The 21,526-nt window shown below is 45.9% G+C and overlaps 1 protein-coding gene across 3 annotated transcripts in view; it reads right to left on the bottom strand.

Annotated features, from left to right (window-relative positions):
• EEF2K (eukaryotic elongation factor 2 kinase) overlaps window positions 1–21,526 on the bottom strand; it is a 63,814-nt gene that overhangs the window by 21,432 nt on the left and 20,856 nt on the right. For all 3 annotated transcript variants that reach the window (XM_043914496.1, XM_043914494.1, XM_043914495.1), the window contains exons 3-8: window positions 8,850–8,950; window positions 5,952–6,012; window positions 5,027–5,064; window positions 4,530–4,701; window positions 442–591; window positions 80–212 (exon numbers count right to left, since the gene is read on the bottom strand). In XM_043914496.1, the coding sequence (XP_043770431.1) occupies window positions 80–212; window positions 442–591; window positions 4,530–4,701; window positions 5,027–5,064; window positions 5,952–6,012; window positions 8,850–8,950 (655 nt within the window). The remainder of the gene's footprint in view (window positions 1–79; window positions 213–441; window positions 592–4,529; window positions 4,702–5,026; window positions 5,065–5,951; window positions 6,013–8,849; window positions 8,951–21,526) is intronic.

Here is a 21,526-nt window from a genome sequence, read left to right as displayed (position 1 = left end):
CTTGCCCGGGTGAACAAAGAGCCTGGAGATTTTGCAGGGAAGTGTGGTCTCTGGGGCCATGCTGGCTTTCCCAGCCTACCTAGGTTTCCATCTCCAAAGTCAGTGCCCCTCTCGGTGTGGATCTGCGGGTCGGTGTAGAGGTCGCCCACGCCCTGGATGTCCACCACAATCAGCTGGTGGCCGGAACGCTCAAACGTGAAGTGGCTGAAGGCCTGTGGGGCGAGAAGAAGGAAAAGGTGACCATAGAGACCAGGCTGTGGGCTGCGTGGACACCGGCAGGCACTGCTCTGACGGGCTGTGGTACCCCAGCTCTGCCCACGTTGGGGGCCTTTCTCTGCAGGGGGGAGCGTACAGAGGCAAGGACAAAGCAAGAAGCCCTGTTTAATTCAGAGGGGCCCGAGGTCTGCTGAGAAGGGACACGGGGCTCTGCAGGGGCCTCACCTGCGGTGTCAGACGCACGTTGTCATCACGGACGAAGCCCGAGTTGGAGTTGTACTTGATGTATTTGCCCTCGATGTAGTGTTCCAGGTGGAACAGCGGCCGGCCTGGTCTCTCCTTCAGCTCTATGACGCACATCTGCATGATGTCCACCTGGCGGGAAGGCGGGAGGAGTCAGGGGAAGGGCAGGGCCCAGGTGGCAACCTCCTCTGACAAGAGGCTGGAGCAGAAAGGTTGAAAGTGCTGACGGTCCCCAGAATCCATCCCCCTTTTCCTTTAGAATGAAAACCGCTGCTATGGCCTGAATAAAGAAAGTGAAAGTGAAGTCGTTCAGTCGTGTCCCACTCTCTGTGACTCCATGGACCCTACTAGGCTTCTCTGTCCATGGGATTTTCTAGGCAAGAATACTGGAGTGGGTTGCCATTTCCTTCTCCGGGAGATCTTCCTGACTCAGGGATTGAACCCGGGTCTCCCGCATTGTAGGCAGACGCTTTACTGTCTGATCCACCAGGGAAGTCCATGGCCTGAATGGATCCCTCCAAATTTCATCTGTTGAAATCTCAATGCTCACAAGTGATGGTATTAAGGAGGTGGGGCCTTTGGGAGGTGATAAGGTCAGGAGAGAAAAGCTCTCATGAATGGGATTAGTGCCTGGAAAAAGAAACCCCAGAGAGCTCCCCCACTCCATTCACTCTGTGAGGACACAGCAAGAAGGTGCCAGCATGAACCAATAACCCATTCTCCTGTACTTCGTTACAGCAGCCCAAATGGACTAAGACAACCTGAGTTGTAACAGGATGCACAGCCATTAAGCAGCGATGACATGGCTTGGCTCCCTTGCAGCTAGATGTGGCCACGTGACTAAGCCCAGCCAATAGGAAGCAAGCAGCAGGGATGACGCAACTCCAGCCTGCCCTCTCCTTCTGGGCTTCCTGAGGCTGTAAGGTGGACACCTGCCAGTGAGCCAGAATTGACCACGCAAGCGGTCCAGGGCAACTCCTGGCAGAGGGCAAACAACAAGACAGAAGGAACCAGGCCTCTGGATGACAAGGAGGTGAAGCACCAGCCCACCCTGAGCCCCATCTAAGCGAGGCTATTTGATGAGATGGAAGGAAACCATTTTGAGTTAGCACACAACAGTGAGTCTGTCTGCTAAGCAACTTAGCCTGCACCTTATGCTAATACAGAGAACTTGGGCAAGTTATTTCCCCAGTTTGTGCCTCAGTTTCCTCACCCACGGAATGGGTATAAGGATGAAATCTGTTGGTACAGCAAACAGTCTGCCAATGTTTGCTGATGTCATTATTATCAGCAGACACAATTCTAGAGTGATACATACTGAACCATAACAGTGGTTCTTTCCCTACAAAGGGGAATCACAGGGAGCTCAGACATTCCTTGCTAAATTTTGCACCAAGTGTATGTTTAATTTTGTACTCAGAAGAAACTGTGTAAGTTCCGTATATGTTTGTAAAGTAGGACAGGGAAGAGCTGGGACTCTAACTTTGACCTGTTACACAAGGTCACGCCCATGGCACCCTGTCAGTGTCGACACCACCCACAACAGGAGCCAGGTCTGAGTTTCCCAAGGAAGTGACCACCCAGGAAACTGTTTGGCTGAGTCAAGGAAGACAACAGCTGCAGAGGCCAAAGGGGTCCAGAGCTGGGAGCTGAGAACCTCCCCAAATGTGGCCTCAGTTCTGAGAACCAGCCAGAGGGGAAGGGGCAGCTGGTTCCCAGCGGATTCCTGTCCCCATAATTGGCTCTATCCCTACAAGGAAGTCTATGGCAGGGCCACTGGCTTGGCCAGGAGGCAACTGGGTGAGGGTCAGTGGCAGAGACACATCCTCAAGGCGACGGCCAATTCCTCCTCAAACAACCACATTCCTCTCCCTTCATCTATTCAACCACCTTATTATTCACTGAGCACCTAGCTCTGGGATAGAGCAAATAAGAGATAAAATCCTTGTCCTCAGGGGAGAGAGACAACTGAAATATACATGAATAAATACACGAATAAGACTCTTTCAGATACTGCCAACTGCTCTGAAAAAAGGAAACCAAAACAAACAAAATGACATGACAGAGTTACTTCACCTTCATTTAGGATGGTCTAGCACAGCCTCATAGCTCAGTCAATAAAGAATCTTCCTGCAATGCAGGAGACCCAGGTTCGAATCCTGAGTCGGGAAGATACCCTGGAGAAGGAAATGGCAATCCACTCCAGTATTCCTGGGAAAATTCCATGGACAGAGGAGCCTGGTGGGCTACGGTTCATGGGGTCGCAAGAGTCAGACACGACTTAGCAACTAAACCACCACCACCAGCACAGCCTAGCTGAGGAGGTGACATGAGCTGAAACTTGAAATGTAAGGACTGAGGAGATCCAGTGACGCAGCCTTGGGGCACAGCCAGTTCAAAGATCCTGAGGCAGAAACAAGCTTAGGGAAGAAGGGAAAAGTGGTCAGGCCTGAGTGCATGAAGTCACAGCCCCTGAGGGTGGGAATGTGGCTTCCTGTGTTCACGCCAAGTATGTTTAATCAAGGGCTCTGCAAACACTAGGCACTCAATAGATTCTGCTAGTTGCCTGGAAACGTGGCTCTCCTGAGGCACTCAGAAGATGGTACCTTATAGCTAGCAGGTACACCAACAGGAGGAGAGCTCAGCTGTGAATTTAGGAAGAGCAAAGGCCTAGCTCTATTTTCTAGCTATTTCCTCAAATGCATGCAGGCAACAGGAAATTGTGCTTGGGCTCAGGTCACCAATACCCTGGGGGCTCAAGTGAAGAAGCCAAGAAGCCCCCCTTTCCAAAGGGCTTGGAAAGTCTGAGCTTTCCAGGAATAAGCCCTGGCTCCATCCCTGCCTGTTTGGGCAAGAAACTTTACCACTTTGTGCCCTAGATTCCCCAGGGACAGGTAAGGAATCCATCCTGCATGCCCTCTCCTGCTTTTTCTTGGGAGACAGCAATCTCAGCCCACCTAGTCTAAGAGGAAGGACCCATAACCCTGGCTCTAAGGGTGGGTATAAGGCTCAGGCCTGCCCAATCTGCATATTCCCACCTCCTGGCCATCATGATTGGCTCAGTGATAGGCATCTGACCTAATCAAGCCAATGAAATCCAGTTCTGAGACGTTCATAGAAATTTATGGGAAAACATGTCATTCCATCAAGGTTGCCAAGAAATAGAAAGGGAGCCTGCAGCTACTGGGGTCAACATGTCACTGCAAGCTAAAAAGCTGCCTAAGTGATGCCAACACAGAAGAACATTGAAGCTAGAGCTGGAGGAAGACTTCCAACAACCTCAATTTGGTCCTGGATCCAACTGTGCCTGTGTGTGTGCATGCTAAGTCACTTCAGTCATGTCCAACTCTTTGTGACCCTATGGACTATAGCCTACCAGGCTCTTCTGTCCATGGGATTCTCCAGGCAAGAATACTGGAGTGGGATGCCATGTCCTCCTCCAGGGGATCTTCCCAACCTAGGGATCGAACCTGACTGGGTCTCTTATGTCTCCCGAATTGGTAGGTAGGTTCTTTCCAACTAGTGCCACCTGGGAAGCCCCAGCTGTGCCTGCAGTCAGCCCTATTTCTCAATTATAGGAAGCAATCCGTTCCCCTTTTGGATTAAGCCCATTTAAATGGATTTCTGTCATTTGCAAACAAAAATCCTGACTAATAGACCCTATGCATAAATGAAATAAAAACATTCCAACTTGCACCAACATCAGAGCTCTGTTTTTTGTTTTTTAAATTTTCTTTTTCTCCTATTTTTTGGCCACCCTGTGGAAGCATCCAGGATCTTAGCTCCCCAACCAGGGTTTGAACCCGTGGCCACTGCAGTGGAAGCATGGTGTTTTAACCACTGGACCACCAGGGAAGTTCCAGAGTTCTGTTTTTAAGAATAAATAACTTTTGGCATACAGAGTACTTGACCTGTCAGGCTCCATAAATGATGGGTTTTATTAGCTGCTGCTAAGACAGCAAAGAAGGGGGCCTGTGACCAGCACCTCCATCACCCTCATCTCCAGACCTGGGCTATGCTGTCCTGGGCTGCGCTGGTGTAGGAATGTGGAAGGCAGGGGTGCCACACACCTGCTTGGGGGGCTTGTGCCGATTATACTCTTCTCCCCAGAGCTTGGCCTCCATCTGTAGACGCACGTCCTCGAAGTATACGTCCCTGTCCACGGACTCGATGTAGCGCTTTGCCACGTAGTTGGAGGCCCCCTTCCACTGCTGGGTGTGCAGGAAGTTGGAGAGCTTCTTCCTGAGGGGAGAGGCATCAGGGGGCCTGCCTGGCGCTCTGGGGCTCACTGGGACCCCAGCCCTAGTCCTCAGGACAGGGAGACCCTGCCTGATCTGGCTGACAGAGTCAGGAACAAAATGCAGGAGGTGGGAGGGGCTTCCCCACCCCACAGCATCCTTCAGAGATCTGGGAAGGGGGGTCAAGGGACATACCCCCTGTTCTGCCCAAACCCGTCCCTACAGCCTGGCCCAGTGTGTGGTCCAAGTAGACAATGTCACAGAACCCCTGATCTCAGGAGCCTGAGGGCATCCGGGCAGGGCCCCCAGAGGCAGGCTGAGTCACTTACGTCCTGAAGCACTCCCTCATTGCTCCCCGGCCGAAGGGCTGAAAGACACGACACAGATATGTGCAAACCTTATGGACAAAATGGTGAGTTATACATGCACTCTATGTGTATGGAGCTCCATTTATACGGAGTACAAAAATAGGGAAACCAATCTCAGGTAATAGAATTCAGGGCGGTGCTTACCCTTGGGAATAAAGGAGTAGTGACTGGGGCTAAGAGGGTCTTCTGGGGGGTGCCAGTGATTTTCAGTGTCTTGATCTGGGTACTGGTGACACATGTGTTCACTTGGTGAAACTCATCAAGCCAGACACTTTTCTGAGTGTGCAACACACTACAAAATGCTTCGCAAATCGACCCTGCTGCTTCCTATGCAGGAACTTCTCTTCTAGTTGAGTTTTTTTTTTTTGCAACCCACTGAGTTCATCTTGTTAGATGAACAGTATTAAGTGGTGACTTGCAATTTTTGAAAACACGTTCACAGTTCATTGATTTTCAACAAGAGTGTCAAGAAGAATCTTTGAATATATATGATCAACATATGAAATGTCCAGAAGAGGTAAATAAACAGAGACAGAAGTGAAATTAATGGTTGCCCAGGGCTGGGGAAGATGAGGGAATTGGAGACTGACTGCTGATGGGTATGTATGAGGTTTCTTCTAGAGATGGTGAAAATGTTCTGGGACTGATTGGGGTGATGGCTGCACAACTCTTGACTATACTAAAAACCACTGAGCTGTTCACTTTAAATAGGCATGTGGTATGGTGTGTGAATTATATTCAATAAAGCTGCTATAAAAGATAAAATAGATACACAATAGAGAATACCCTAAAACTTAAAAAAAAACAAAACAGAGGGTGTGGAGGACAGGGAGTGGGCACTGCAGATGGTCAGCCTGGACCGCACTGAGCCTGAGGCTCTGCTCACCTGAGATGCCATCTTGATTAGGACTTCATCCTCCACCCACTCGCCGGTGACAGCGTTGTACCTGCAGAGACCAGAACCCACCCCAGGGCGCAGTGTCCATCACCTGATCCTGTCACTCGCTGGCTAAAGGCAGAAGACTTTTCTGGGCTTCCTGCTGCCCTGAGGATCAAGTCCACTCTCTACCCACAGGCCCAGCTGACCTCCTGGGTTCGGTCTGTGGACACGCTCCCTCCTTCCCAGGCTCCCACCACACTGGCCTCCTTCCCTTTCCTCAAAGACAGCTGTTCGTTCACCATGTCCCCCCCACCCCCACCACGCTACTGCTGCGCGGTGGGGAGGCTACAGCTCCCCCACCGGACTGTAACTCCACAAAGACAAGCTGTGTCTGAGATGTGTACTGCAGGGCCTGGTACTGGGGTTGCTTAATAAATGCATGCTGGCTGCACAACTGATAAATAAATTTCTTTATTAAAACTGGTCTAGATAATGAATGGTGTGTCCCAGGAAGGAAGGCGGCAGCACCCTCGGTCTTGCCAGTGTGAGGCCCAGCCCAGGTAGCTAGGCCAGTCTCCTGAACCCTGTCCCGGTGCAGACAGCAGCGGTGGAGGGTCCTGCCTCTGAGTCCAGCCAGGAAAGGGGCCGCTGGCTACACACCCAAGATAGAGGCACAGAGAGGGTTCCAGAACATTTCCATCTCTCTCTTTCCCAGGGATCCTCTTTCCCAGAGCAAATCTGCCCCGAGGCCTGGCTGGGCCTTAACAGGTTTGTCTCGTAGAAAGGCTCTTGAGCTCAGTAAATCCCCAAAATCTAAAACCTCCCCCAGGGCTGAGGCGTTCTCAGCTCTAGCAGATGCATCCCTGGTCCACCCTCGGTGGGGACAGACTCCAGAACCTCCCAGCTCCTGAGAACAGCCTCCTCAGAGCCTGAAACCTCTACCAGGACAAACAAGCAGAGGCTTGGCAGGTAACCTGCCCCAGGCCTGGGGGGGTGGGGTGGGGGAGGAAGGCTTGTCAGAGCCGCACATCTGCTGGCAACAAGCTCATGGCAAGTATTGCCTTCAATAAATAATGGCCATCATTATTATTAATTTTATTACCATGTAGGTGCCAAGGTAAAGCAAACAGTCTTCCCTCACTTCCAAGTAGACTGAAAGCTGAGAGGCACCCAGAAGGTGGGGGAGGGTGGAGACAGGCCGTACGGGAAGGATCTTAGCTGTCCTTCACAACAACTGACCTCAGAGGGGACAGAGGTGCTCTGAGTTCACTGAGCATTCACTGCAAGCTGAGTGCTTACACAGAACTCCTCAAGAACCATCACTCAGCCCAATGAGATCCATACAAATACTGTGCCCACTTTCTAGATGGGAGAACTGAGGTTCAGAGAGGTGAAATAACCTTCCTGAGAGCCAAGATTCAAACCCAGATCAGTTTCAATTTGACCTTTGCACTTAACCAGTCTGGGGACAACTCCACTGAATAAGAAATCTGTCCCAATGAAGGGCCAGCTTGCAGCAGAGTTCTCTAAAGACCAGCAGAGGAGGAGGAAGCCTCCAATCTAGAAATCTATGGACATTCTGGGCATCAATGTCTGACCTCCCTCTGCTGGTAGTCAGGGCAGTGGAAATCAGCAAGTTTAGCTAGGAAATCAACACAGTTGGGTGTGGCCCCTGGTCCCTGTTCCTGAGGAGCTCTGGGATACACAAAACTAGCCCAGCATGTGAGTCCTGCTTCCCAAGGGCCTCCCTGTCGGCCTGGAAGCCACATGTCACCAACTAGCCACCACACTGCCCTTATAGGCAGGAAGAAAGAGAGTCCACATCCTGGCCTTCTGGGGCACCCATAATACCCAGCGGCTGGAACAGACCCCAGAGCCTGCTAGGAGGTCAGCCTCCAAAACGGGAAGGGGGTGCATGCCAGGCTCTACGCAGGAACATGTTGCAGAAAGGTGGAGAGGGCGCCACTGCTTCTGCCTGCCCAGCATCCACTCTTCTTTCTTCTGGCAACAGCACCCGAATTTTCCTTTAGGGAACCACCATCCACCATTCTCAGAACATACGGACTGGGTGGAGCTGATCCCCCAGCACGTTCTGGTGTGTGGTATGTGATCTAGACTTGGCTAATCAAAGCTCCTGGCACAGTGACTGGTTTAGTGGTGGGCCTATAACCAAAGCCAGGCCAATGAGATTCAAATGTTACAAACTGAGTCAGATTCTTTTCCATTTGGTGAGATGAAACATGGGGCTCCCAGGGGCCATCAGTACCATTAATGCAAGAGAGTCTATCTGGTGTCAAAGCCAAAAGCATCCTAGGAGCACCTGGAATGAGCTATACCTGAAGCACACATAGATAAGTCAACCATTACTCTTTGCTTAAGCCACTGTGAATTGGGTTTCTATCACTTGCATTTGGGCTATTTGTTACTGCAGCGTAGCTCACCCTAGCCTGTTGAATACTGTCTTATAGGAACACTGTGAGGATTAAATGAGATAACGCACAGTGCTTGTCTGTGTATGTGTGTTAGTCGCTCAGTTATGTCCCGACTCTTTATGACCCCACAGACTTTGGCCACCGGCTCCTCTGTCCATGGGATTCTCCAGGCAAGAATACTAGAATGGGTTGCCATTTTCTCTTCCAAGGGATCTTCCCAACCCAATGATTGAACTCAGGTCTGCTGTATTGCAGGTGGATTCTTTACCATCTGAGCCCTCAGGGAAGCCCCGCACGGTGCCTAAACATGCGTAAATACTCAAATATTGACTGATATTATTATTATTATATTCCCTTTTCCTTGATCTCCAGGGGTACTTAAGCTTCACTGATTACAAGCAGAAAAAGGACCCAACCCCCAAGGACCCCTAGAGAACTGGGGTCATATAGCACCTGCAGATAGGGAGCTGACCTGTGGCGCGTGGCACATTCCGTGGCAACGTCTTCCAGGTGGAACTCAGCCCAGGGGTCAGGCATGTGCTTGGCTTTCTCGATTGCATGCTTCCAAGCTTCCTGCAAAAGCAAAAGGGGCTGTTAGGCTTCTGGGACAGTGGAGGCCAATTCTTCCTGCCATGCGATTTCCCAGGTGTCTCCAGCCTCTTAGGAGTCAGACAGAGGCAGACAGCATCATTCAGACAGAATTACAATCACCTATTACCCTTGTAGGAAGACAGTTCCCAAAAGACCTCAAAGGGGAATAGCCTTCCCACAGCCAGAAGTGACCTGCCTCAACTATAAAACTGAAGAAGAAAACGTAATACGCATAGAAAACACATACTGCTTTGCTTGTTACCAAAGAGTTGAGAATGAAAATATTATTCCACACCCCTTTGCTCAGATTAGAAGACATTTTAACAGCTGGTAACCAGGAGTCTGACCAGGATGTGGGAAAATGAGTTCTCAGATACCATCAGTGGATATAAACCTCTTCTAAAGGTGGCCTGGCAATGTACTAAAATGGGGAAAAAATGTATTCCTTCATTTTTTTAATTAATTAATTTTTATTTTTGGCTGTGCTGGGTCTTTATTGCTGCAAGAAGGGGCTACTGTGTAGTCGTGGTGCACGGGCTTCTCATTGCAGTGAGTTCTCTTGTTGCAGAGCACGGGCGTAGTACTTGTGGCGCTCGGGCTTAGTTGCCCTGCAGCATGTGGGATCTTCCCGGACCAGGGATTGAACTCCTGTCCCCTGCTTTGGCAGGCAGATGCTTAACCACTGGGCCATCAGGAGAAGTCCCTATATTCCTTTATTTTGATCCAGCAATCCTATATCTAGGAATGTACCGTACAGAAATACAAACATAGGGACTTCTCTGGTGGCCCAGTGGTTAAGAATTGAACCTGCCTTCCAATGTAAGGGACCGATTGGGGAACTAAGATTCTGCATGCCACAGGGCAACTAAGCCTGCACATCACAACTAGAGAAAGCCTACGCACCACAAGGAAGAGTGCATATGCTATAACAAAGACCCAGAGAATACAAAAAAAAGAAAGTAATACAAATGTAAGTGTGCACACTTGTGTAGGAGGGGTATTGTGATTGTACAAAACTGAATTCAATCCAAATGTCTGTCTGTGGAGACTGGTTAATACACTTTGACTATATTCATTTAAAATGTTAAATAGCCCTGTGGTGAGAATTCTGGACTCTTACCTGGTCCAACGTCACTTTTTTATAAATATTATATAAATCATAAATACACCCCATTTTACTGCCCCAAATGAAATTTATAGACAATATAAGCTCCTCAATCTCAAGAGTATATAAAAAAAAAAGTATATCAAACTATGCAAAATATACATTGCCTTTACATTAACAAATGGCTAGATTCTCAGTTAACTACAAACAGATTCCCAGGAGACATTTCAAGGTCCTGGGGTGCAGGATCACTCCTGGTGCAGATCTGCTCTTCCATTCCAGGGTTTAGCATCCCTGCCCTCCACACATCCAGTGCCTCAGTGCCCTCCACTGTTGTGCTGCCCAAAAACACACGTCCCCAAATATTCAAACCCTGTTGAGAACTGGGCCTCTTGAGCACTAACTGGGAAAGATGACCCAGTCACGTGATCGAGAGAACACAGTGAGTCTCAACAGCATCACAGTATGGCCCCATTTTTTTGTTTGTTTTAAAAAGCTCATTTTACTGCTTTTATAATCCCAAGGTGGAATCCTTTCCTTTCCCCTTTAAACAAACACTCTGACACTCACACTGGGTAGTAATCCCCTCTCCATCTTTTCCTGCAGAGCTTGAACTTCTGCCTGACAGCCTCTACAGAATCCGTGAGACCAAAATTCCCTTCCAGGCCACAGGTCTGAGTCACAGGAAGGGGCTGGATACTGTCTGGGCTAGGCAGATTCTAGACCTCCTCTCCCCACAACAGCACCCTTAGCCTCCCAGGCCAGCTCTTAGGAGCTCTTCCATGGACTTGGGTTCAAAGAGGACAGCTCCCCAGCCTTGGCCTGCCTAAGCTCCACCACTGAGAGCTGCTCAGAGGAGAGGAGGTAGAGGGGCTGAGCTCATCAAGAAACTCACACAGAAGGACTTTCCTGGGGGTCCAGTGGCTAAGAATCTGCCTTGCAATGCAGGGGACATGGTTTGATCCCTGGTTGGGGAACTAAGATCCAACATGCCTCAGAACAACTAAGTACGTGAGCCATAACGAAGACCCAACGTTAAGATCCAACACAGCTAAATAAATAAATATTAAAAAAAAAATGAAACTTACATACATACAAGTACACACACACACATAGCCCAGGGCTCTCTTACTGTGGCTTTCTAATCTCTGCAAAATCTAAAAACTTGGAAACTTAATAATTCACACTTAATGAAAACACCTGGGAAATACAGAAGACAGACAAAATTCAAATTTGCCACAGGCCATTCACCCAGAGCAACTGTTAACATCATCAATGCTTTGGAGATTAGTTCTTTTCCAGATCCCTTATGTGCATTTTAAAATAAAATTGGAATCACACTGCAGATATAATTTACAGCCTTTCAGGAGAGTGTTCTGCATCTTCCTTTTTTCTCCACTTTGCACAGGATCTTGGATCCAGCCTTTCCATGTCATATGTGCAGACAGGCTGGGCTGACCTCATATCCCTTCCTTGGTTGTAGGATATAATATAATTGTATAAATGTACCTTAAGGTAGGGTTTCCCTTGTGGCTCAGCTGGTAAAGAATTCGCCTGCAATGCAGGAGACCTTAAGGTATTTCTCAGACCTCAGTTGATGGCTATTCGGATTCTCTCCAACGATCTCTAGTATAAACAATGCTGAAGAGAACATTCCCTTATCTATATCTCTGTGCGCTTGTGCAAGAGCTCAGTATTTCATGGGAATGTAATTGTGAGATCTCATTTAAAATTTAGAAGTTTGGAGTTCTCTTCCATAAAGATTCTCCTAGGTTACACTCCAAGAAGTGGAGAACAAACCACTCAAATTTTTTGACATAAACATTACATCATGAATTTACAAGTTAGCTGTAACAGCTCCATAGTAATCCACCTCATGGGTTTATCATTATTGACTTAACCTGTGGTTCTCTGCAGTGAGACTTTGAGCTTGTCACTGATTTTTCCCTCCTATACATAACCCTGCAGCAGACATGTTTACAAGAAAAGCAGTTTCTGGATTTCGGTTATTTAAAAATGTGCCACAGTCTCCCTCTAGTATTCCAGCTGCTGTGAATGGCAGGAATGGCCTTCTGATCCCCGCACCTGCCAAGAAGCCTACAGAGTTCTGTACAGGTGCCCTGTCCTCTGCCTGAGACACACGATTTTCCAAATGTATTTCTCAAAACCGATGACTAAGACATGCCCTAAGCCACCTAAGACAGGGCCCCTCAATCAATGAGGATTATCAACAGAAGTTACGTGCTGGCTGGGAGCTGTGGCATGAACCAAAAAAAAGTCAAAGAAAAAAGTATTTCAGAATTAGAGGGCATGATATGTCACAAGGTCAAAATTACCTTTAAAAAAAAAAACAAATCCAGAAAAGAATCAAGCCACACCTTACTGGCAACAGGTATGTTTAATGTAAGTGACTTTTTTTTAAGCACGATATAAAAAGTCCGATACTAAGACTCAGTTCCCTGAGTTCTGGTTCCGGCCCACTGCTGACCCACTGGGGGAACTTTCATTTCCTCATTTACAAAAGACAGGGAAGAATGTTTTGACTACTAGTGGTCAACTTCTTTCCTGTTCCCACCCCGGGGACAGACATGTTCCCACTAGAAACAGTGTCTCACTGAGCCCGGAGTGCTCTTTACAGGTGAACAAACTCAGCTGAGCTGAAATCACTGGTCCTGTTTAATCCCATCATGTTGGGAAAAACAGGTGGTAACTGTGGCCTGCGAAGTGAGTGCTCTCAGACACTGTGAGTGGAAGCAGGTATCGCCACCTTTGAGGGCCATCTGCTTATGCTAGACGGCCGGCCAGTAATAATGAACCTTCTTCACTAACTTCTGACCCACCCATTCTGATCACCTACCACGTGTGCCCGGCCGAGCTGGCCCAAAGATGGTTGGTGCTCATAATGCTATGTAATAGGCAAACACTGCAAACAATCGGCTCCTCCACAGTGGGATGATTATGTACCCTTGGCATAATCCAATGCAGCGTTAAAAAGATGATGGCACTGATATGGGCAATCTCTAAAAGCTACTGTTTGGGTGGAAAAAAACCAAGTGCCGAATAAAGCAGGCAGTATGACACCACTTACTGGTGGATGAAGCCACTAATCCATACCATAGCTTTCTTAGACTCACAGAGATCAGCCTTGTGGTTGCCTAGAGGGAGGAGGGGAAGAAAAGGATGGAATGGGACTTTGGGGTTGGCAGATGCAAAGTATTACATTTAGAATGGATGAACGACAAGGTCCTACTGTATAGCACAGGGAATTATATCCAATCTTCCGGGATAAACCATAACAGAAAAGAATATATATAAAAAAGAATGTATATATGTGTATAACTGAGTCACTTTACAGCACTGATTGGCACAACATTGTAAATCAACTATACTCAATAAAATATATATGTGTGTGTATGTGTGTGTATATATATATGTATATATATGGGCTTCCCTCATAGCTCAGTCAATAAAGAATCTGCCTGCAATGAAGGAGACCTGGGTTCGATTCCTGAGTCATGAAGATGCCCTGGAGAAGAAAATGGCAACCCACTCCAGTATTCTTGCCTGGAGGATCCCATGGACAGAGGAGCCTGGCAGGCTACAGTCCATGGGGTCTCAAGAGTTGGACACCACTACACCACCACCACCATTTGTATATATACATATATTAAAAAATACCATCAGATTTCTAAGGATGTGTGTGTCTGTAGATATATGCCTAAATGTACATTTACATATAAATGTATTTTCAAAGGTCTGAAAATTTTACAGCACAGGGAATATGGCCAATATTTATAATGACTTTAAATGGAGCATAATCTACAAAAATACTGACTAACATGTTGTACACCTGAAATACAATATTGTAAATAAACAATATTTTAATAAAATGTTTAAAATAAAAAATAAAATACATTCAAGAGGTCTGAAAAATCATTTACACTAAGCTCAACCATGGTTGTCTCTAGGAATAGAAGAGGAATAAGAGGTTGAACAAGGTGAATTCAGCTTCATCTATATTGTTTGCATTTTTTTTACCATGCGAATGTCTTCAGGCATTGCAGGTGTAAGTCATCGTTAAGAAACCAAGATCACTGGATTAGATGATCTTAAGGTCCTAACAGCTCTAACATTCTCTAGTTGCAAAGATCCTAAAACTCAGTTGAGTGGACTAATTACTCTTCTATAAAACAGAGGCCTAGGAGTTTTCATAAAGAGGGAAACATAATCCTGGAAAGAGAACAAAATGACTTTGGTTCCTCAAAGCCTGCGAGTACAAAGTAAAAATAAATAAATACAAATATAATGATGATAAAAAACTTCCCGCTGGGGACTTCCCTGGTGGTCTAGAGGCTAAGACTCTGTGCTCCCAATGCAGGGGGCCAGGGTTCAATCCCTGGTCAGGGAACTTGATCCCACATGCTGCAGCTAAGGCTGGGAACAGCCAAATAAATAAATAAAATAAATAAATATTTAAAAAAAAAAAAAAAAAAAAAACTTCCCGCTGTGTGGGTAATGTGTTTGTACAAGCGATGTTATCAGCTAGGGGTTTTTTTGTTTTTGTTTTTAGCATTTACTGACTGTGCCAGATCTTGGTTGTGGCACTCAGAATCTTTAAGTTGCGGCTTTCTAACTCTTAGATGTGGCAGGTGAGATCTAGTTCCCTGCCCAGGGATCTAACCTGGGCCCCCTGCACTGGGAGCACAGAGTCTTAGCCACTGGACTACGAGGGAATTCCCTATTGCTGCTGGGTTGCTTTTTTAAAAAAGATTTATTTAAGTTTTTGGGCTGCGCTGGGTCTTCGTTGTGCTCAACTTTTCTCTAGTTGCGGTGAGCGGGGTCTACTCTCCAGTGCGGACATGCAGACTTTTCACTGCGGTGGCTTCTCCTGTTATGGCACACAGGCTCGGGAGTTGCGGTTCACAAGCTTAGTCGCTCCTCCGCAGGTGGGATCCTCCCGGACCAGGGACTGAACTCATGTCCCTTGCATTAGTGGGCAGATTCCTAATCACTGGAACACCAGGGAAGGCCCCTTTTTAAAAACATTGATGAATATTTTATTCTTACCCTATGACCCACTTATTTAACTCCCAGATATTACCATATAAAAACGAAAACATTTGTTCACTCAAACTTATGTGTTGGACTGGCCAAAAACTTTGTTCGGGTTAAAACCCAAACTTTTTGGCCAATCAAATATGATTTGTTTTCTTATCATTGAGTTTTGAGAGTTTTTCTATATATTCTGAATATAAGTTCCTTTATCAGACATATGACTAAAAAATATTTTCTCTCCATTTATGGCTTGTATTCTCATTCTCCTAATAGTGTTTTTTTTTTTCAAAGAGCAGAAGTTTAAAATTTTGAAGTCCAACTTGTATCAATTTGTTCCTCTACAGATCTTGCTTTTCAGGTCATCCAAGAAATCTTTGCCTTACCCATGTTCACATACGTTTTTCTCTATCTTTATTTTTAAATTTTATTTTACTGAAGTATAGATGAAACTGTAAAGAAGTTGACTTACAATTTGTGTTAATTTCTGCTGTACAGTTAAGTGATTCAGTCATACACACATATATTCATTTTCATATTCTTTTCCATTGTGATTTAGTACAGGATATTGAATAGAGCTCCCTGTGTGAAGCTTTGCTCTTGAAACATCTGTTACATTCACTAAGTGTTAGTCCGTCAGTCATGTCTGACTGTATGCGGCCCCATGGACTGTAGCCCACCAGGCTCCTCTGTCCATGGGATTCTCCAGGCAAGAATACTGGAGTGGGTAGCCATTTCCTTCTCTAGCAGATCTTCCTGACCCAGGGATCAAACCCAAGTCTCCTACACGGTAAGGCAGGTTCTTTACCGACTGAGCCGTCAGAGTGAGCACTAAGAGAATATTATAAAATGTTTTTTCCCCATCATCACTTCTGTAGACTTTAAGAATAATAGCCCTAAGTCAGCTTTACTTGCCCCTCCTGACCAACAGTAAAAACACTTAAACCACAGCCAAGGGCAAATAAAAGAAGCAGGAAGACGTGGGGATGCACAGTCACGCTCCGCGATGGGAAGAGGCCTCTGTGCTGTGTGGCTGCCCCACTCTGGGCCACACGCGTTTAGAGGTTTCGTGCAATTTCCATGGAACCCAGCACTGACTATAACAGCAAAGACCTGGAAACTGCCTCAGGGTCCTACAAAAGAAAATACTTAAAGAAAGCGTGGCACATCTACACAATGGGCTGCCATGGGGCCACTAGAAAAATAATGGACTAGAGCCACATTGACTGATGTGGAAAACTATGCATCATTTCTTTTTTTTTTTTTTTTTATGCATCATTTCTTGTTTGCTGAGGAAAATCTTTTATTAGAAAGCATACACGGCATAATCCTGTTATTGTAAGAAAATGTCCCTGTTTATTTAGTTGTGTCTATATATTGAAATACACACTAAGACCTTAATAGTAACTGTATCTGAACTTTCATTGTTTTCTGTAAGGAACATACATTACTTTTATAAGTAACCAAACAAATAAGTATAAAAGAAACAAAGTTAAAAATCCTCAAGGAATCTTTGTTGAAAACAGTAGTTTCAGTTCATCTCCCCTGACCAGTAGGATTCAGAGAGGACAGGATGAGACGGGTGGGAATAATAACCAGCAAAGTCATAACACTCCCTACGATTATGAAATGCCCTCTTCTCCTGGAAATCTTTCCTCAGACAGCATCCTGGCCGGCACCTCATGGCAACCTTGCCAAAGACAGACAGGCGGGTAAGTTAGTTTTCTGATCCACTGATGAGGTATCCGAGGCTCAGAGAAGACGGAACTCACTCACCTACAGACCTGCAGCAACGATGAAATGGCAAACCCAGGACTCAAATCCAAGCCTGTCAGGCCCCAGTCGCAAGAAGGTGGACTAAACATAGAGTTATCATATGCCAGTCATTCCATTCCCAAGTACCTACTTGACAGAAATGAACACATGCCCACACAAAGACCTGGGTAGCATTATTCGTAACAGCCAAAAGGGAGAAAAACCAAAACGTCCATCAGCTGACAAAGGGATAAACAAAACTGGTATATCACTCATTGATAAAAAGGAATGCAGAACTGACACACACTTCAGCATGGATGAGCCTTGGAAACACTATGCCAGGACTTCCCTGGTGGCCCAGTGGGTAAGACTCCATGCCTCCAATGCAGAAGGCGTGAGTTTGATCCCTGGTCTGGGAACTAAGATTCCACATGCCATGGAGTACAGCCAATAAATTAATTAATTAACAGATTAAAAAAAAAAAAAAAACCACCAACAATAACATTATGCTAAGAGAAAGAAGCCAGACACAAAAGGCCACGTATCACATAATTCTATTTACATGAACTGTCCGGAAGAGGCAAATCTATGGAGACTGAAAATACACTAGTGGATACACTGCGGGGGCAGGTGATGGCTAAGAAGTATGGGGTTTCTTTCAGGGTAATGAAAATGAGCTAAAATTGGTTGTGGTAATGTGGATACATAATTTTAGAAATATACTAAAAGCTACTGAATTGAACATTTTAAATTGGTAAATGGGATGGTATGTGAATTATATTTCAATAAAGCTGCTAAAAAATTACAAACTAAAGTTAAAGAAGGGGGACTCCCCCCCTGCCCCCACTAATGAATATCTAGCATGTTTCCATAAAGGGTCATGTGCTTCAAAAAGATGAGTCCCTCCAGCCAGTTTTGACTCTCCTCGGCCTCTTCCCATTTTCTAGACACCAGGTCACTGACTGCCAGAGGCAATCTCTTTTTGTTTCCACCACCCAGCAGGCCCTTGTTTTCCTGGAAGTCCAAATCTTTGTGGACCCAGGACACACCTAAGCTTCCCTTTCCAATTCTGTATTCCCAGAGCAGTGGGCAGAGCACCAAAATGGTCACCAGCTCTTTGTATGCACAGAGCTTCCTGCGGTCAGTGGCCAAAAGCTGCCAGGCGAGGGCCCTGCAGGGCTCAGATGAGCAGGGACACCTCTCTTCCCAGTGAGTCATCAGACATTCATCTGTCTCCTTCTGGGGTGATTGATGTACTTTGACCAAGCTGCCAGAGCCACCCTGGGTGGGTCGAAAGTATCAGTTTAATCAGCAAAGTCTACAAGAAGGGCGTGGGAAGCAGGAGTGCCCATGTATCATGGGAGCACCAATGCCAGTGCAACCTCCTTGAAGGGCAATGGCCAGTGCTCAGCCAAGCTCAAACCCACAAATGTCCTTCTCCAGCCATTCCACCTCTGGGGATTTACCCAGCAGGTGCAACCTGTATAGGCACCAGGACACACACACATATGAGACACAAATAAGAGATGCTTACAGAAGCACCATTTGTGGTAGCAAAAGCTTAGAGATGACCTTCACACCTACCCACGAGGGACTGGCTAAATATATGACAGTGCTTGCAGATAATGTCAAGATAGTCAACCATTAGAAAACTAAAACAAAATAAGACAACATACTGTACTCATGAAGGACACCAAGCAATTAAGATCTCAGAACCTCAGGTTTACTGTATGTCAAAACATCAATCATAGGACTGCTGCACAGATTCAATGAGTTGATATGAGGAACCACATACAGAGCAGGCCTGTCCAACCCACAGAGCCGGTTATGTAAGTTCTAGCTGATGTCAGCTCGTATGTGCCAATATGGAAGACGGCACAGGAGTGCAAAACAGGTAAAATAACACATCTACGAAAAAGACAAGGAAGAGATTCACATACGTACATACGCTTATGTCACAAGAACATTTCTGGAAGGACATTCCCCAGGGAGAGAGGGTCAGAGGTGGGAGGATTACTTTTCACTGTTTATCATTTGTGCAAGTTGAAATCTTTCTACAGAGGAGGAATATTATTTACATATTACAAATAAATGTATTTCAAACTTTGCTCAGATATATGTATAGGAGATTTATTATAACCCTGTAATAGGAAAAAAGGGAAAAAAACCCAAGTGTCCCTCAAGAGGAAGGGCTTCCCTGGTGGCTCAGATGGCAATGCGGAAGACCTGGGTTCGATCCCTGGGTTGGGAAAATCCCCTGGAGGAGGGAACAGCTACCTACTCAAGTGCTCAGGTCTGGAGAATTCCATGGACAGAGGAGTCTGGCAGGCTACAGTCCATGGGGTTGCAAAGAGTCGGACATGACTGAGTGATGGACTGGCTAAATAAACCCCTGTACATCAAGTGATGGAATCCGACTTAATTCACTTAAATTTGAAAAAACGGTGATCTCTATATTTTGATAGGAACAATCTCTAAGATATTCTCAGACAAGGAAAACAATTCTTTTAAATACAAATTTCCACTTCATTAAAAATTGAAAACATACTATATGCTACATATGTTAATGCTAAAAAATGCAGACATTGTGAAACAGAAACAGAAATGGAATAATCCCATCCAAAGACAATCTCTGTTGGCATCTTGATGTACTTTCTTTCTTTTTTTCTCTTTTACAAACTTTATTAGAGTAATTGAAGGGAAGTTAGAAAAAAGCCCAAGTCTCTTCCAAATCAAAATGTCACATATAAATGATTTTGAATTATTGGTAAAATATTTGGAATATATTTTAGAGCAAATGTTTTATATTATATGAGTAAATCTGATTAGTAAAAGAGGGTCATTCAGAGTTATGAAAAAAAAATTGAATGAGAACTATGAATAACAAACATAAACATTCAAGAAAACAAGATTACAAAAACAAGTCTATATGCAAGTACCTGTGAGAGCACGTATATTACCAAATGCATATATACATAAACATACATCTATGCATGTGAAAAACAGCATATATATACATACTGTGAGCAAAAATTGGAAGAAAAAATATGTCCATGTAAAAGTACTTATATAATATCGTACACAGAGACTTGATGTACTTTCTTTTAGGGTTTTGCTTTGTCTGTGTGTGTGTATTTACAGAGCTATAATCATACTCTATACCCTGTTCTTTAAAATTAACTCCAGAATGGAAGCACTTTCCCACGTTATGACAGCATCCACTATAAACATCCTTCTGTTGGCTGTCAGATATTCTACCCAGGGGAGGGCCCCCTGAGCGAGTCTGCTACCATCCCCCTGGGGATTCAGGCCACATTCCCTGGCCTTGACAGCGACAGACTCAACAGTTCACAATACACGCCTGGTACCTGCCAGGGTGGCGCCACCTTGGAGGAATGCCAGGTGGTCATTTTGATTAAACAACCCAAGTTGCCATGTCGACAGTAAATGAAAAACCATGTTCGGTTTATTGAGTGCCAGGGAGAGGGAGGTTTGGAAAACTGAGTTGCTGCCTCCCTCTGAAGTCACCACTGGCAACAAGAACGCCATAGAGCCAGCCTTCTATCACCTAGGAGAGTGGGCAGCCGAGAGCTACATCTTGTCCTTAAATGGCCCTTCGGCTGAGAACAGGAATGGGAAGTGAAATGGGACAAAGGCCCTCACCTTGCGGTCAGGGGCTGACTCATAAACAGAACGACATTCAAGAATGACAGATGGACAGAAAGGTCTGCTATGAGCCCCAGAGAATGTGGAGGAGATAGCCAGGGTAGGATGTCAAGGGAGCCAGACCAGGAGCTCAGTCATTTTAACAGACCCAGATGTCAGCTGAAAGAGGTTTCAGGCAGAGGTGAGAAAAGCAATGCCCGTTGCAGGAGCGAGGAAAGGTGCAGGGTCCCTGGAGGTCATGAGCTCCCATCCTCAGTGAGGGTTTTGACTTGCAGAATCTCTGAGTTTTGTGCTCACTCAGTTGTGTCCAACTCTTTGTGACCCTTTGGACTGTAACCCGTCAGGCTCCTCTGTCCATGGGATTTTTCAGGTAAGAATACTGGAGTGGGTTGCCATTTCCTCCTCCAGAAGATTTTCCTGACCTGGGCAGGGATCAAACCTGAGTCTCCTGCACTGTGGGCAAATTTTTTATTGCTGAACCTTTGGGAAAACCCATGAGTTTTAAGGGCAGCCAATTACTGATGTTTCTTTGGGGGAGGAGGAGTTACTGGCTGTGGTGCTCTCTTTATTTTTCTTCTTCTAAAAACATCCTTTTGGGTACACAAGTAATACATACATGTAGTCTTATAAGTTTCAAATGTTTTAAAATGTATACAATGTAGGGACTTCCCCCGTGGTCCAGTGATTAAGAAGAATCCTTAACCAGTGGTTAAGAAATAGGTTTGATCATTGGTCGGGAAAGATGCCACATGCCGTGGGGCAACTAAGCCCATACACCGTGACTACCGAGGCTGTGCTCCAGAGCCCAGGAGCCGCAACTACTGAAGCCCGCGTGCCTTAGAGCCTGTGTTGTGCAACAAGAGGAGCCACCGCAAGAAGCCCATGCACCACAGAGTAGCTCCTGCTGATCGCAACTAGAGAAAGCCTGGGTATCGCAGTGAAGACCCAGAGCAGCTAAAAATAAATAAAAAAAAAATTTA

This window comes from Cervus elaphus, chromosome 10, assembly GCF_910594005.1.
Source record: "Cervus elaphus chromosome 10, mCerEla1.1, whole genome shotgun sequence".
In the NCBI taxonomy this organism is placed as follows: Eukaryota; Metazoa; Chordata; class Mammalia; order Artiodactyla; family Cervidae; genus Cervus; species Cervus elaphus.
This window is presented reverse-complemented; position numbering and strand designations above follow the sequence as displayed.